General features: G+C 45.6%; 1 protein-coding gene across 2 annotated transcripts in view; it reads right to left on the reverse strand.

The window, feature by feature from the left end:
* Positions 1 to 737: 737 nt before the first annotated feature.
* Positions 738 to 14,844, reverse strand: part of ZDHHC8 (zinc finger DHHC-type palmitoyltransferase 8) — a 144,605-nt gene continuing 130,498 nt past the window's right edge. The window contains exons 9-12 of one of the 2 annotated variants that reach the window (XR_009759613.1): positions 13,302 to 13,426; positions 7,224 to 8,260; positions 1,033 to 2,268; positions 738 to 878 (exon numbers count right to left, since the gene is read on the reverse strand). Coding sequence is in view for 1 of the 2 variants with exons in the window: in XM_061602347.1 (XP_061458331.1) it covers positions 2,085 to 2,268; positions 7,224 to 8,260; positions 13,302 to 13,426 (1,346 nt within the window). In the remaining variant the exon portion in view is untranslated. Of the gene's footprint in view, positions 2,269 to 7,223; positions 8,261 to 13,301; positions 13,427 to 14,844 lie in introns of both variants that reach the window. The other variant, XM_061602347.1, reaches the window with a different exon arrangement.

The following is a 14,844-nucleotide window of genomic DNA, read 5'->3' on the forward strand; positions in this document are numbered from 1 at the left end:
CGCTCCGCCTGTCATTAGTTCTGACTCGGCCTACTGTTGGTTTCCCAGCCTTTCGCCCCACCAGTCCTAATGGGCATGAGCCACCACTGTTCCCATTAGTACTTTAATCACTCCCTCTGCCCCTTAAACTGATGTTTATCCCATACAGGAAAACTTCCAGATGGCTGTTTCCCTCCACAGAGCAAGTGTCAACTCCTGGGGGGTGATTTTAATAGGAAAATGGAACAGGATTAGTGCCCACCATCACCACACTCAGTACTGTAGTCCTGATCTGATTCAGATCTCCTGCAAATGGTATTAACTTCAAAAACAAACACACCCACAAAAGATTTCCTGTGTCACATCTCGTTTCCACTTGGAAAAAGAGGTAAAACATTTAAGGTTCTGATCCTTTCACTTTTGAAATTTTGAGGGATACTTACAAACATTTAAATAGTCAAAAGAAATGTTTAAGGCAATCATGTTAAGCATCAAGTACCTAAATGAAATACTTTTGCAACATGCTTTTCTCGAAAAACTTCCAAGTCTAATAGTGTCGGAGACTGATTACACTGGGGTAGAGAAGCGCTTTGTAATTCAGCGAAGGAACATTCTGAATCTTTGTAAACAAGCCAATTGAGGAGTTTTGTCTCCAAATTCCCATTTGGATGAGTTCTACACAGAGTGAGCACCAGCAATGGCATATACTTGACTGTCTCTAAATGTTTAGGACTCATGGAAAACTCACTGGTCATCAGGCCAGGAGGACAGCAAAATTTATCTCCTACAGGCATGTGCCTGGTTGACAATCATACACAATCCATTACACACATGCACACATGCACGCAGCAAATTTCAACAGATCACAATACCTTGCATTGAGATTATTCACACTGCACCTGTGCAAGACAAAACACTGTATCACAGTCCATCTCCAATAGCACAAGAGAAGCAAGGAAGGGGGCTGTTTATAATAATAGTTTACCATCTGAATATTTTATTTTCTCTCTCCCCCCCTTTTTTTAGCAGGACAGGCTTTAAAAAAAAACCTACCTAAAATAGTCCAAGGAGGAAGTTCCATGCTTGTTTCACAGTTCTATGACATGAAAGACAAGCCTGTGGTGAGCACAGACTCTCAAACATGGCGATGAATGGCAACAGGATAACTAAAAACCACCCCTTTCCTTCCTTTGCTCACAGACCAGTCTCCAAGGAGGTTGCTTGATATTCAGAGGGCTACTGGGGTCCATTGGCCTCCTTCAGTTGAAGAGGAACACAACTGATATCGCTTGGTGTTCTTTTCTCACACGCATGCGCACCAATGCAGAGAGACCCCTATATGGTTACATGTGCGCATGGCCTTCATGTTCATGCGTGGGCTGCTCCATTCGTTCTAATGGGAGAAACAGATCCAACCGTATGCACATAAAAATGGGTGGTGCAAGAATCTGCATTCTCCCCTGAAATGAATTAAGAAGCCATTGTGGGCAAGGAACAAGCTATGTCTGCAATAGGCTGCTGAGTGGGGGCTATGAACTGCTACATCCTCCAATTTATTATTTTATCACTGATAGGCTGGAAAAATAAAACCACACCTGTTGGGCCCTATTGTTCCTTCATATTCTTTACCATCAAATCTGGAGGGTTTAAGGGGGGAAAACACGAAGTCCGCATGAAATTGTTTTTAGACCACAGCACAACATCTACATGATAAGGCTTGGTGGACAGAGACAAACGCACAATGGCTTCCCCATTCTCTTCCGCAAAACGAAAAAAGAAAGTAACCTCTAAATTGTGGTGCCACTAAGTCAGCAGATGTTAAGTCAGTTCCCAACTGTCTGTTCAAGAGTTTCCAATGAGCTGTACACGGTTTTGTTCCTTCAAGAATAAGGCTGCAGCTGGTTTTTGGCCAAATAAAATAAAAATAAAGGGAAAACGTAAGGTTTGTGTCTGTGTAGTTTTAAAAAAACAACCCACAAAATAAAAGGTCACCAACAGCTGCTGCTCCTACATTTCATCTCGTTGCCATTATTGTCTGAATCTTCACAGTGCACCTAGCTTCACGGCTGGGCTTGCGGATGGCTCTTTCTATTACAATTTCTTTTTCATACTGAAATTTCGTAGGTTGTTCCACCCACTCCAGACACTTTCTTAACGTTTGAGTGCCTAGCAGGGCTGATGGGGGTACCCTGGGAGCTAGATGTTGAACCTAGCCGACACTCTACTCTGGGAATTCCTTTTGGCTGTCCATTAATTTTACTATGCGATGTCTTCAACTGGATGTCCTCCCTGTGTTGGAAGAAAGACAACGGGATTGGGAATTAGTACACAGAAAGCATCAATAGCTAAAGCTCCACATAAACATCTCAGAGGTTGCTTATGTCCCAATTCTGCAAAGCACTTAAGGCCAGCAAGAGACACTTGACATTAGAGGCAGACATACATGATATGAGCAGTGAGCCCACTGTGGAAGTGCACTCACTTTGTTTAGACAGACAACCTTCTGTTATGGCAGGGATTGGGGACCTGTGGTTCTCCAGATGCTGGACTACCTCTCCCATCATCCCGGAACATTAGCCACGGTGGCTGGGGCTTATGGGTGTTGTACTCCAACTTCTGGAGGGCCACAAATCCCCTCATCTTTGTGTTATGGAATAAGCTCAGGAGAAACGGGTTCTGTGTGTTTACAACAACAAAAGGATGTTGTGCACAGCACTGATTGGCTGAACATCAGTGACATCACTAACCCACGTAAACAAAGATGTTTTTCTTAATCTTATTGTTTTAAAACTTGGCCTCCCCCCATTTTTAAAAAAAGAGAGGAGGCGGCAATTTATATTTAATAAAATAAAACACATGTGGCATTTAATTTAAAAAAAAAAAAATCAGAAAGACCACCTGAACTTTGGCACGAGACAAACTACTGAGTCACATTTGATTCACTGTGTGGTACTGCATAAAAACATAAGAACATAAGAAGAGTCTGTTGGATCAGGCCAGTGGCCCATCTAATCCTGTTCTCACAGTGGCCAACCAGATCCCATGGTATGCCCACAAGCAGGACCTGAGTGCAAGAGCACTCTCCCCTCCTGCCGCTTCCGGCAACTGGTTTTCAGAAGCATACTGCCTCTGACTATGGTGGCAGAGCACAGTCATCAAGGCTAGTAGTCACTGATAGTCTTACCCTCCATGAATTTGTCTAATCCTCTTTTAAAGCCATCCAAGTTGGTGGCCATCACTGCCTCTGGTGGGAGCGAATTCCATAGTTTAACTATGTGCTGCGTGAATAACTCCTTTTGTTTGTCTGCCCTGAATCTTCCACCATTCAGCTTCATTGAATGTCCACAAGTTCTAATGTTATGTGACAGGAAGAAAAACTTTTCTCTATCCACTTTCTACATGCCATGCATAATTTTATACACTTCTATCATGTTGCCTCTGACTCGTCTTTTCTGTGAACTAAAAAGCCCCAAATGCACAACCTTTCCTCATAGAGGAGTCACTCCACCCCCTTGATCATTCTGGTTGCCCATTTCTGAACCTTTTCCAACTCTACAATATCCTTTTTGAGGTGAGGCAACCAGAACTGTACACAGTATTCCAAATGTGGCTGCACCATAGATTTATACAATGGCATTATGATATCAGCAGTTTTATTTTCAATACCTTTCCTAATGATCCCTAGCAAGGAATTTGCCTTTTTCACAGCTGCTGCACACTGGGTTGACATTTTCATGGTGCTGTCCACTACAACCCCGTGGTCTCATTCCTGGTCAGTCACTGCCAGTTAAGACCCCATGTGCGTATATGTGAAATTAAGACTTTCTGCTCCGATATGCACAACTTTACACATTTCCATTGAATTGCATTTGCCATTTTGTTTGGAGAGATCCTTTTGAAGAGATCCTCTTGGAGCTCAAAAATGCATCGCAAAGGTGTTTGTGTGTTGAGAGGGGATGGGGTTGAGCTGCAGGAGAAATACACACACACAGTCCTGCTTTCTATATATGTTTATAATTTAATTTAATTTCCTGATTTGTGGGACCAATCTATACTATGAATTTATCTAGCATATATGGTACATGCCTGACCTCCAAGGAGCAAAAAACAGCGAACATGAGGTTGTCCCATTTTATTCTCACAACAGCCCTGTGAAATAGGCCAGGTAGTGAAGTACTGCCTAACCCAGTGATTTCAACCCTGTTTTCCCCAGCTGAAGTACTACAACCTGTCCAGTACACAGGCTCTAACACACTACTTGGTAATATGCTTCAGAAATACCACCACTTGTAATTGTGAGGATGGGAGGATGTCATAAACCTGTAAGAAAGACCTAGATGTCATTCTTCTCCAATGCAAACATGGCAACCAGCACTAAAAATATATCCTTAAAGGTCTTTCAAGATCGTGTCTGCCCACAGGAACAGAAAATCACACATCATTCAAATTAAACTGCTACATCTCCCAGGAACTATAATTCAGATTTAAAATGGGTTGCTGCCTGCATCGCATATCTTTAGTCAAAAGAAGCCCCAGCACATTAGGGATTAGCAGTTTAATCCTACACACAGCTACCCAGAAGTGTTCCCCATTGAGTTCAATGGGGATTACTCCCAGGTAAATAGATATACGATTGCAACTTAGTATGCCCCCCCCCATTACTTGGAAGTGCCTTAATACAGACCAGGGGTGGGAAAGCTGTGGGCTCCAAGTCCTGTCAGCCCCAATCACCATGGCCAATGGTCAGGGATTTTGTGAACTGTAGTCCAGCAGCATCTGGACAGCCATGGGTGGTGTCCCAAATCTAGCAGCAATCCATATACAGAGTCAGAGGCACCAGCTAAGGAGTCAGGTCAAGTTCAGGGCTCTGTGCTGACTGCTGGAGATCAGGAGTCCACTGCACCTGGGGCTGTCGGGCAGGAGTGCCCAGAAAAACCTCCCAGACCACTAGGGTCTGCAGGCCCAGACTCTCATGAATGCCTTCCCGAGTGTGAGGAGAAGGGTTGCCTGTCTTCAGGCCAGGGGGTTGGCCCTTTAAGGCTCCGAGGTTCTCCACCAGGAGATGGAGCCTAGAAGATAGTCTGGAGACAGAAGCATACATGGCCTCAGTCTGCTCTCAACCTTTGCTTTCCTTACTTGTAGCTATATGTGGTCCCTCAATTTCTGCTGAGCCTTGCCTCTTGGATCTGGCATCGGACCAGAACACGACAGGTTTTCCACCTTGATATAGAGTGTGCATGCATGCACCTTTCACCGCTAGAGTTTCTGAATCAGCAGGAGGAAGAATTGCAAGATCATTTGTCCCTCAAAAACTAGAGTGCATGTGGTGAGCTCGAGAAGCTACCATGCATGGTTCAGAACATTGTTCAGACCAGCAAAGGTGTCAGATTGCAGGGCAGATCCTGTGGCTTATTCTTGGATGCCATGGATGAGCACAGCTCACACTGGTGGGCGTGAGCATCGGCTTGTTGCTGATGCTAAGCTGAGTTACATGAAAACACCAAAACAGAAACAACATTTGGCACTTAAGAGCTTCTTCAAAGTTTAGACCATGGCTGGGCTACAACTCCCATCAACCCTGACCGTTGGCCATGACGGAGCTGATTGGAGCTGGAGTCCAACAACATCTAGTGGGCCACTCTGTTTTAGCATTTCACATGTTCAAAAATGCACCATTAGGACATTCTTTTTCTTCTTCTTAGATTCAGTGTCTGATAGCTGAGATTCGGAACTTGATGCTGACATCTAGCAGCCACACAATATTCGACTGCCTATTCTACATCGGGATGTTGATATCCTGTATTCTGCATTTGATACAGAACACCGGATGATGCCAGGTGACTCCCATGGCTTCCCAAACACTGAATGTACCATTCCAAAAAATGTATTTTGAACTGGGCAGCTAAGGTGCTACATTTCATGCCTCCTCTTTGTTACCTTGAAACTGGAGCCTTAGACCAGTACCAATAACCCTGGTGTATGCAGACCAGAGATGGGAACCCTGTGGCTCTTTAGATGTTGTCGGACTACAACTCCCATCAGCCCCAGACAAAATTACTTTTATTGTTGATATTGTGAAAAAAATAATTAGGAGTCAGATGATCTTATTGAGCTATGGGCCATCACCCAGGAACCGACTGGTAGATGGTCTAGCTTCTGCCTGCTCCTGCTGTCAATGAGACAAAAAAGAGGACAGACTGGTGTTGACTGATGAAAGAGCCTTTATTATAGCTGTTAGTTTCAGAGTTTTTTTTTTTTTTTTTAAGTCCTTCTTCAGGAGCTTCAAAGACTTGAGAGTTCTGAAAACTAAAATAAACAAACCTGGGCTGCATGCAATGCTGGACATACTCAGAGAAGACCTATCAAAATGGATAGACATAACTAACTGAGGTCCATTAATTTCAACAGGTCTACTCTGAGTAGGACATAGCTGGACACAACTCCCTCATTCTTAAAAAACTAGCCACCTACAGCAGGGGTAGGAAACCTTTTTGGTCCAGTAGGCCAGGTCTTTATGTCTCCCTTCTCTGTGGACCAATTTTGACAGGTGGGGAGGGGGCAACCCACCTGTCAATCATCTGATGCCATGATAACATCAGGTGATTGATAGGCAGACATTCCCACCCACCTGTCAACATTGACCTGCAAGTGTGGAGTGACCTGCAAGGCTGGGGTAAGCAGCACCCAGCAGGATTGAACTCTCCACCCATCAGCGGAGAGTTCAGTCCTGCTCTCTGCAGGTGTCTGCTTCAACAGTGCGTTCCCCACAGGGGAACAACAGAACTGAACCCCGCCCCTCCACCCACGAGCTGACATCACCCAGTGATGCCAAGTGATTGACAGGTGGATGTCGTTGGTGGGGGCAAATGGCCTTGCAAGCCAAATTGGATCTTCTGGCGGGCCAAAATTGGCCCACGGGGCAGAGGCTCCCCACCCCTGAACTACAGAAACAGCTTGAAAAAGTAGACAGATATCTTTCCCCCTTTGTTCTACTGCTTTTTCGAGCTGTTTCTGTAGTTGGTTAGATTTCAAAAATGAGTTCCTTAAAAACAAAAAACAAGAATTCTCAAGGAATTCTTTTTTTTTTAACTCCAAATCATGTTGAGCTATAACGAAGAGTTTTTCATCAGTGAGCACCAGAGCCTGTTCTCTCTCTCTCTTTTGTCTTGTTCATTTCAGGCACTTCTCCCCCCCCCCACGCCTGCTGTCAACAACAGCAACAGTCATAATAACGCTACCCATACCTTGGAGTCCCCATGGGCTGTGCTTCCGTTATCTCCACAGTGTTAACAAATGAGACAGCTTTAGGGCCTCCGTACAGGGGGGACCTGGGCATCCCCCCTGGGGACGATGGGACTTGGTGGCTGGGTGACTTGTAGGAGCCATTGCTCATTCTGCCCTGTAGGGCCTGATGGGCCTGGACATTGTTATTGGCTAGGTCAGCTTGGAGAGAAGGTGTAGAAGTCCTTGATGTTCTGGTCATTGCACTCGAGAGCGAAGTAACGGAGGTCTGCAGCATGGGATTCCTCACGCTAAAGCTGTTGGCGCTCATCAGGTTGTCCCTAGAGCCATACCTCATGACTATGCTGCGGGGGTCTTCTGACAGCATGCTGACTTGCTGGAGGCTGTAAGAGCTAGGGGTGTCATAGACCCCAGAGTCTGCAAACACCGAGTCTGGATGAGAGAGGAGGAGTTTCTCCCTCTCTTCCATTTCTTTCCTCTCCTGGATGGACGCCATGATTGTTTTCGACAGGTTGTCGTAGCGTACCGGCGAAGGATCCCGCGGGTGAGGGGCTGGGTTGCCTAGCACGGGGCTGAAGCTCTGTGGGGGCACGCGCTGGAGCTCTCTGCCCCGCAGGTGGCACATTTTGGCGGACAAATATGGCGAGTGGTACCCTACGGAGCCCATGGCAGAATGAGCTATGCATCTCCTCCCTGACGGGGAGATGGGGTTGAGCAAGCTGTCATATGACAAGCTTCCGTTCCTGTTTGAGAGAGAATTGGGGGAAAAGATGCTTTTGTAAGGTGTAGAAGTGGCCCCTTCTGACTTCATGGGATGGAGGGGCATCTTGTTTGTTCCTCTCCTGCTTGCAGATTTCAGGCTCAAGGACCTTGAGTTGACAGCAAAGGAGTCTACTTGCAGTGGAGAAGACTGGTATGTCTTGTGAAGGGAACTTTTCCGGTAGCTGGGGATATCGAGGCTGGGCTCCGACTGGTAATCAAGGCTACTGTCATTCTCCTCCATCACAGATCCTGGCTTGTGTCCTTCCTGTATAGAGATCTTTACAGAGAGGGAGAGAAGGCCAGTCAGGAGCAGTAAAATGTCAGGGATGGTTCCCATATCCCAAGATAAGACAAATTGCTTTGCAATCAACATACATCCAAATACAGACTCGGCTCTCCTAGCCCCATCTCCACTATCCATTTAAAGCATTTCATACCACTTTAAACAGTCCCCCAAAGCATCCTGGGAGCTGTTGTTTGTTAAGGGTGCTGAGAGTTGTCAGGAGACCCCCTATTCCCCTCACAGAGCGACAATTCCCAGACTTCCCTGCGAAGAGCGATTGACTGTTACGCAGTAGTGTAGTGGCAAATTCAGAGTGCGGGGTTCCTTCATGATAGTCAGAGCCACGCCCCCTCCCATCCTTTTTTTTTTGCTGCTGGGTTGAGAATGAGATCCTTGTTAACGCTTTCTCCCACAACCACAGACGTTCCTAGAGTCCATTCAGGATGAAAGGGGAGAATCTTAGCTATTGAGAAGAGTCTTCTCAGTGGCTGACTCACCTCTTTTCACTCCAATCATTCGCACCAATCAGCAGGAAAGGACAAGGAAGCATGTTAGAAAGACTCTTCTCATTGGCTAACAGATTCCCCCTGAATTGGCTCACAGGATGCTGGAGTCATAGGGACCCTGCTCCCAAAAAGGTAAAGGGTCGAATACCCTCCAAGACCCTGGATGACTATACCCCTACAGTTAAGCCACTCTGGGAGTTGAAGCTCTGTTAACAAACTACAGTTCCCAAGATTCTTTGGGGGGAAGCCATGACTGTTTAAAGTGGTATAATATGCCCTAATCTCAACTGTATTTGAAAGGTTTTATTGCAGGGATGAGGAATTTGTGACCCTGCAAAATTGTTGGACTCCCAGCTCCAAACATCCCTGACCGTTGGGCCATGGTAGCTGGGGCTGATGGGAGTTGAATTTCAACAACATCTGCAGGGCTGCAGGTTCCCCACTTCTGTTTTATTGTATAGGCTGCTACTGCTGTGAGTTTTGGTTTTTGCTGGTGTTTTATTGAATTTTTATTGTACTGGATGTATTTTACACTGGCTGTTATATTGGTGTTTAATGAAAGTACAGGCATACCCCGCTTAAAGTAGCTTCACTTAAAGTAGCCTCGCTATAAAGTACATGCTCCATACTCCACCATACCCCGCTTAAAGTACAGGCGCTTTGCAATAACAGACACTGTATTGGCATGACGCCGCTGCCATCTAGTGGTGATTACGTGCAGTACAAGTGAAGATAATTGCTTCACTTTAAGTACATTTTCACTTAAAGTACACTCTCGGGTCCCATTGCGTACGTTAAAGCGGGGTATGCCTGTATGTGTTTCTTGGTAGGTATGTAGATATTTATTTCCATCAGCCACTGGCCTTTGCAATTTAGTATGAAATACAAACTTCTATAAATACAACCAAACCAAACTAAATTAAATAATATTGGAACCTGAGAACAGAAGAAGAGCCTACTGGATCAGGCCAATGGCCCATCTAGACCAGCATCCTGTTCTTACAGTGGCCAGCCAGGTGCCTGTGGAAAACCCACAAGTGGGACCTGAGCACCAGAGCACTTTCCCCTCCTGCAGTTTCCAGCAACTGGTATTTGGAAGCATACTGCCTCCGACTATGGAGGCACAGCATAGCCATTGTGGCTAGTAGCCCATTGATACCCTTATCCTCCATGGATTTGTCTAATTCTCTTTTAGAGCCCTCCAAGTTGATGGCCATCACTGCTTCCTCTGGGAGCAAGTTCCAGAGCTTAATTATGCGCTGCACGTAGAAGTACTTTCTTTTATCTGTCCTGAAAGCACCAGCCGTTGCAATTTGTGGACAAAATCTAAATATAGGAACACTACTATTCAGATAAAATTAACAAACTGAATTAGCATTTTAAAACTGTATAATTTGAAACTCAGGGCATTCTTATGGCTCTTATTTTAATAGCAGTCATAAGAATTTTGCAGTCTTTGCTGATCTGCAAGGTGGAAAGACATAATAATATTTCCTGGTAATGAAAAGCATCTTTGAGCAGGCATTAGAAAGGTGGCTTAGAAACATCTGAAATAAATAAAATAATAAACTTGTATTCTTACTAAGCTTTTTAGTTTAGAAAAAAAAGATGATTATGCTAGACATGACAGAGGTTTATGACAATATGGATAGGGTGAAGAAAGGAGATGGCAAGACATTTTTCTCCTCTTCCGTAAGACCAGAAGAACATGAAGTCACTCAATTGATGGATAGTAGGCACGGGATGGACAAAAGGGAAGTACCCACTTTACGCAATGTGCGATTAATTCATGGAGTCCATGCCCATGAGATGAACATAAGAAGAGCCTGGCTGCTGGATCAGGCCAATGGCCCATCTAGTCCAGCATCCTGTTCTCACTGTGGCCAACAAGAGACCTATGAGAAGCTCACAAGCAGGACCTGATCTGAGTACAACAGCGACTCTCTCCGCTTCGAATGTGTCTTATCTCTCCTACTTTGTGTGTGTGTTTTGTACAGAGTTACTACTTTGTCTCATTTATTCTGCTGCTTCTACTCACCGGTAAGGGCAAGACGTTATGTGGGGCACTGAACCCCCCTGCCTCCCCAACCACTGATGCAGCTATTTGTCTGGGATTTCATCGGGTGTATGCCACCAAAGGGACACTTTAAAAGGAAAACTGAGATTCTCAGGATAGTTCTGAGTTCTGCGCTAAATGCTGCAATTCTGTGCTTGCTTCTTTGCTTGCCTAGAACTGCAATATAGAGAAAGTGGTAGGAACATAAAAAAGAACCTTGTTGGGGTACACTAAAGGCCCATGTAGTTCCAGCATCCTGCTCCTTGCAGTGGCCCAGGAGATGACTCCAGGAAGACCACAAACAGGGCTGCAGGGGAGTGGCTCTCTCCTGCTATTGCCTTTTCCAGCAACTGTTATTTCGTGGCACGCTGCCTCCAAACATGGAAAGTCCACAGAGCATATATAACCCTGCTATTTACTAAGCTGCTGCTCAATCTATTTAGTTCCAGGCTATACGTTCAGTGCTATAAAGGAACAGCAGAGAGAGAAGCAGCAAGCCGTTTGTCAGATAATAAGGTAAAGCTCTTGAGATAAGCTTTTCAGCCATGGCCAACTCAGTACTGTAATCTTGCACTGCAAGGCTGCCTTTCAAAAGCCCTCTCTCCTCATCAGACAGGAGACAAATCCCCTGAGAAAGACTGATGAGTCATTATATTGAGCTCCAGAAAAAAAACACCAACCAAAACCCTGCACATTTCTTAAAGCGGAGTTCTTGATCGGTGTCTCTGCCTCAGTTTTTAAAGTTAAAAAGGACAAAGGGAAGAAAGAGGGATTGCTTTATGTGGGGGAGAAGAAACTTCAGCTCATAGAACAAAAAAATAAAATGGTCTGTACTCTAGCTAATTGGGAGGGACAGGATGGTCTACTTCCTAAGACCCCCTCTGGTTCCTCTGGTAGAAAATGTAATACACCAGCTAATTAGGAGGGATGGGATGGTCCACTTACTAAGTCCCCTCTCTGGCTCCTCTGCTTGAATATGTAATAGCCTGCGGTCCAAATTTGATGTGATGTTCTTCACGTAGTTTGTCCTGTATAGCTGCTTTCCCCCTCCCCCACTCACAGCTTGTAGGGTGGTGGTGCTGAGCTGGATTGCAACTTTAAGCCTTTGTCCCGCCACAGTCCTGATCTTAACTGGAGTACTGGAATGTGGGAAGGGCCGTAGCTCAGAGGTAGAAACCTGCTTTGCATGTAGAAGGTCCCAGATTCAATCCCAGGCATCCCCAGGTACTGCTGGAGTATCCCCTGCCTGAAACCCTTTGGAGCTACTGCCAGTCAGTGTAGACAATACTGAACTCAATGGACCAGTGGTCTGATTTGGTATAAGGCAGCCTCCAAAGTTCCTATGCTCCTGCACCTGCTCTTCACAATGGGAGTAAAGCTCCCATTGTGCATGGTAAGGGTGGGTAGGAGAGAATTTCCATCAGCACCAGTGTGGGGGCCAAGGGGTAAAGAGCCGCTCCCCCACACCATGGTCACAAAGCATTGTGTCTAGTTGGGTCCCCAACAGCAATGCTCCCACAAGATGCAGTAATGGCCACCAGCTTGGATGGCTTTAAAAGAAGATTAGACAAATTCATGGAGGACAGGGCTATCAATGGCTACTAGCCATGATGGCTGTGCTCTGCCACCCTAGTCAGAGGCAGCATGCTTCTGAAAACCAGTTGCCGGAAGCCTCAGGAGGGGAGAGTGTTCTTGCACTCGGGTCCTGCTTGCGGGCTTTCCCCAGGCACCTGGTTGGCCACTGTGAGAACAGGATGCTGGACTAGATGGGCCACTGGCCTGATCCAGCAGGCTCTTCTTATGTTCTTAATGCTGAAACCAACCAGTTTTGATTGTGTTGCTTGGGGTGGCCAAGCCAGACAAGGCTCTTAGAAAATAGGAAGCTGCCTTACACTGAATCAGCCCATTAGTCCCTCTAGGTCAGTATTGCCTTTCCAGGGTTTCAGGCAGGGGACATTCCCAACCCTACCTGGAGACGCTGGCGATTAAACCTGGGACCTTCTGCATGCAAGGCAGAGGCTCTGCCACCGAGCTGTGGCCTGGGCTCTTCCATCTTTAGTGCAGAAGAGGCAATTTCAGCAAGTGAAGCTATTTTAGGCACAATGCTGTGAAAAATTGGCATACAAACATATGTACTCACAGTGGATTGAATCCAGACTTGGTCATGTTTGGAGAAGATCCATTGAAAATCAATGGAGCTTTAAATTAGTCATGACTCACTTAAATCCCATTAATTATGAAAGATCTACTCTAAGCATGAAAAAGTCTGGACTCAACCCAATGTAAATAATCATCCCAATTGCTAATTTAGGGTAACTATTTACCACCAGTCAAATCTGTTGGAGCTGATTTGGGAAACTTACTATTATAACACAATCCTGTTCATCTCGACTCGTATGTAAGTACCCCTGTATTCAAAAGGGTCTTATTCCCAATTAAGTGTCCCAAAGACTGCAACTATTAATAGGCTTACCTGTTCAGATGCTCCATGATAGAGTATTTTCGGATCGTTACTGAAAGCTGGACAATATTTATACATCGCAGGAGTGGGAGGGCTGATCAGTTTGGGGCTGATCAGTTTGGGTGAAAGGCTGCTCTCTGGAAAAAAAAGAGGAAAGAATTTGCACTTATTCCTTATCTCTCCACTGTGTGTCATGTTCAATGGCTTCAATCTTCTCCTTCTGGCTCAGAAGAAGATGCAGATGGGGGGGGGAATTACCTGTGGATCCACTGTCTTCCCACTTCAGGACTTTCCAGGGCAGATGACAGGGCTTTGCCTGACTCCTCAGACTTGGAGGGTTTCCCCCCCTGCATCCCACCTCTCTGCTAATGTAGTTCTCATCATCCCCTCCCCTCCCCACGTCACAGGAGTCATCAGCTACAGAATCAGGCAAAGGCCCTCTAACCAAGGGGTTCCCGAACTGTGGTCCATGGACCACTAATGGTCCGTGAACTTCATTCAGGTTGTTCATGACATATAAGTCGATTTGTAACTGATGAACGGAGATAGCACATCTATCACATTAAATGTCCATGTTGATTTTAAATTGTATTTTTATTGCTACTTTTGGAATTCAAATTGTAATACAATAAAATACAATGTATAAGAAGTAAAAGAAGCAATACAAATGCAAATAAAAAAATCATACAGCATCTAGCACAGCGGATTACAACTGCTGCAAGAGGCTGAAAAATAGTTAAGTGGGCAGCCAAGACCCTTGGCACTTTTCAAGTGCTCTGTTGGGGGGGGAAAGTTCGGGAACCACTGCTGTAACCCCATCCTCAGCAGTAGTGGGATTAACCGCAGGTCCATACCAGTCAGCCTTCATAAGGCCCTCAGCATGCTGCTAAGGCAACAGCTCTTCTTTGGGCGAATTCCAGCCAGCATCTGCCACAGTGATCTGTCCAGGGTCCTGATAGGCTGTGCTTTGCTACCCTGTTGTGATCCTCTGCGTAGCCTATCTTGACTCTACCCTTATGGATAGGGATTTGCCCTCCTAGACCTGGACCCTGCTTTTCAACCCAGCCTCCCTTGGGAGCCTCAAGACAAGGTGAAACAGGGCACATGGTCGTAGATACGGTACATAACTGATTCATGTTTATACACAAGCATATGGAACAAGCAGAGCTGAGTAAATAATACAGGTGCTGCTGGATAATTTACACAGAACATATGAAACAGCCATTGGTCTCTCTAGCCCAGTGCTATCTGTTCTGGCTGATGGCACCTCTCCCGACATCTTTCTCAGTAATGCTACCTGGGCACCAGCTGCCATCAAGGCTAGAACTGGGAACCATCATCTTTGTACACAGCTGCCCATATAGTGAGCCACCAGAACTGCAGTCTGGAATATCTTCCAGGGCAGAGAAGACTTTTTATTTATTTTCTTACATTTATATCCCACCTTTTCTTCATCAAGAAACCCAAGACAACATACATGTGGTTCTTAGGTGGTCTCCCATCCAGACATAGACCAGACCCAGACCTGCCTAGCTTTAGCATGGTGGTGGCCTCA

This window comes from Rhineura floridana, chromosome 19 (genome assembly GCF_030035675.1).
Source record: "Rhineura floridana isolate rRhiFlo1 chromosome 19, rRhiFlo1.hap2, whole genome shotgun sequence".
Classification (NCBI taxonomy): domain Eukaryota; kingdom Metazoa; phylum Chordata; class Lepidosauria; order Squamata; family Rhineuridae; genus Rhineura; species Rhineura floridana.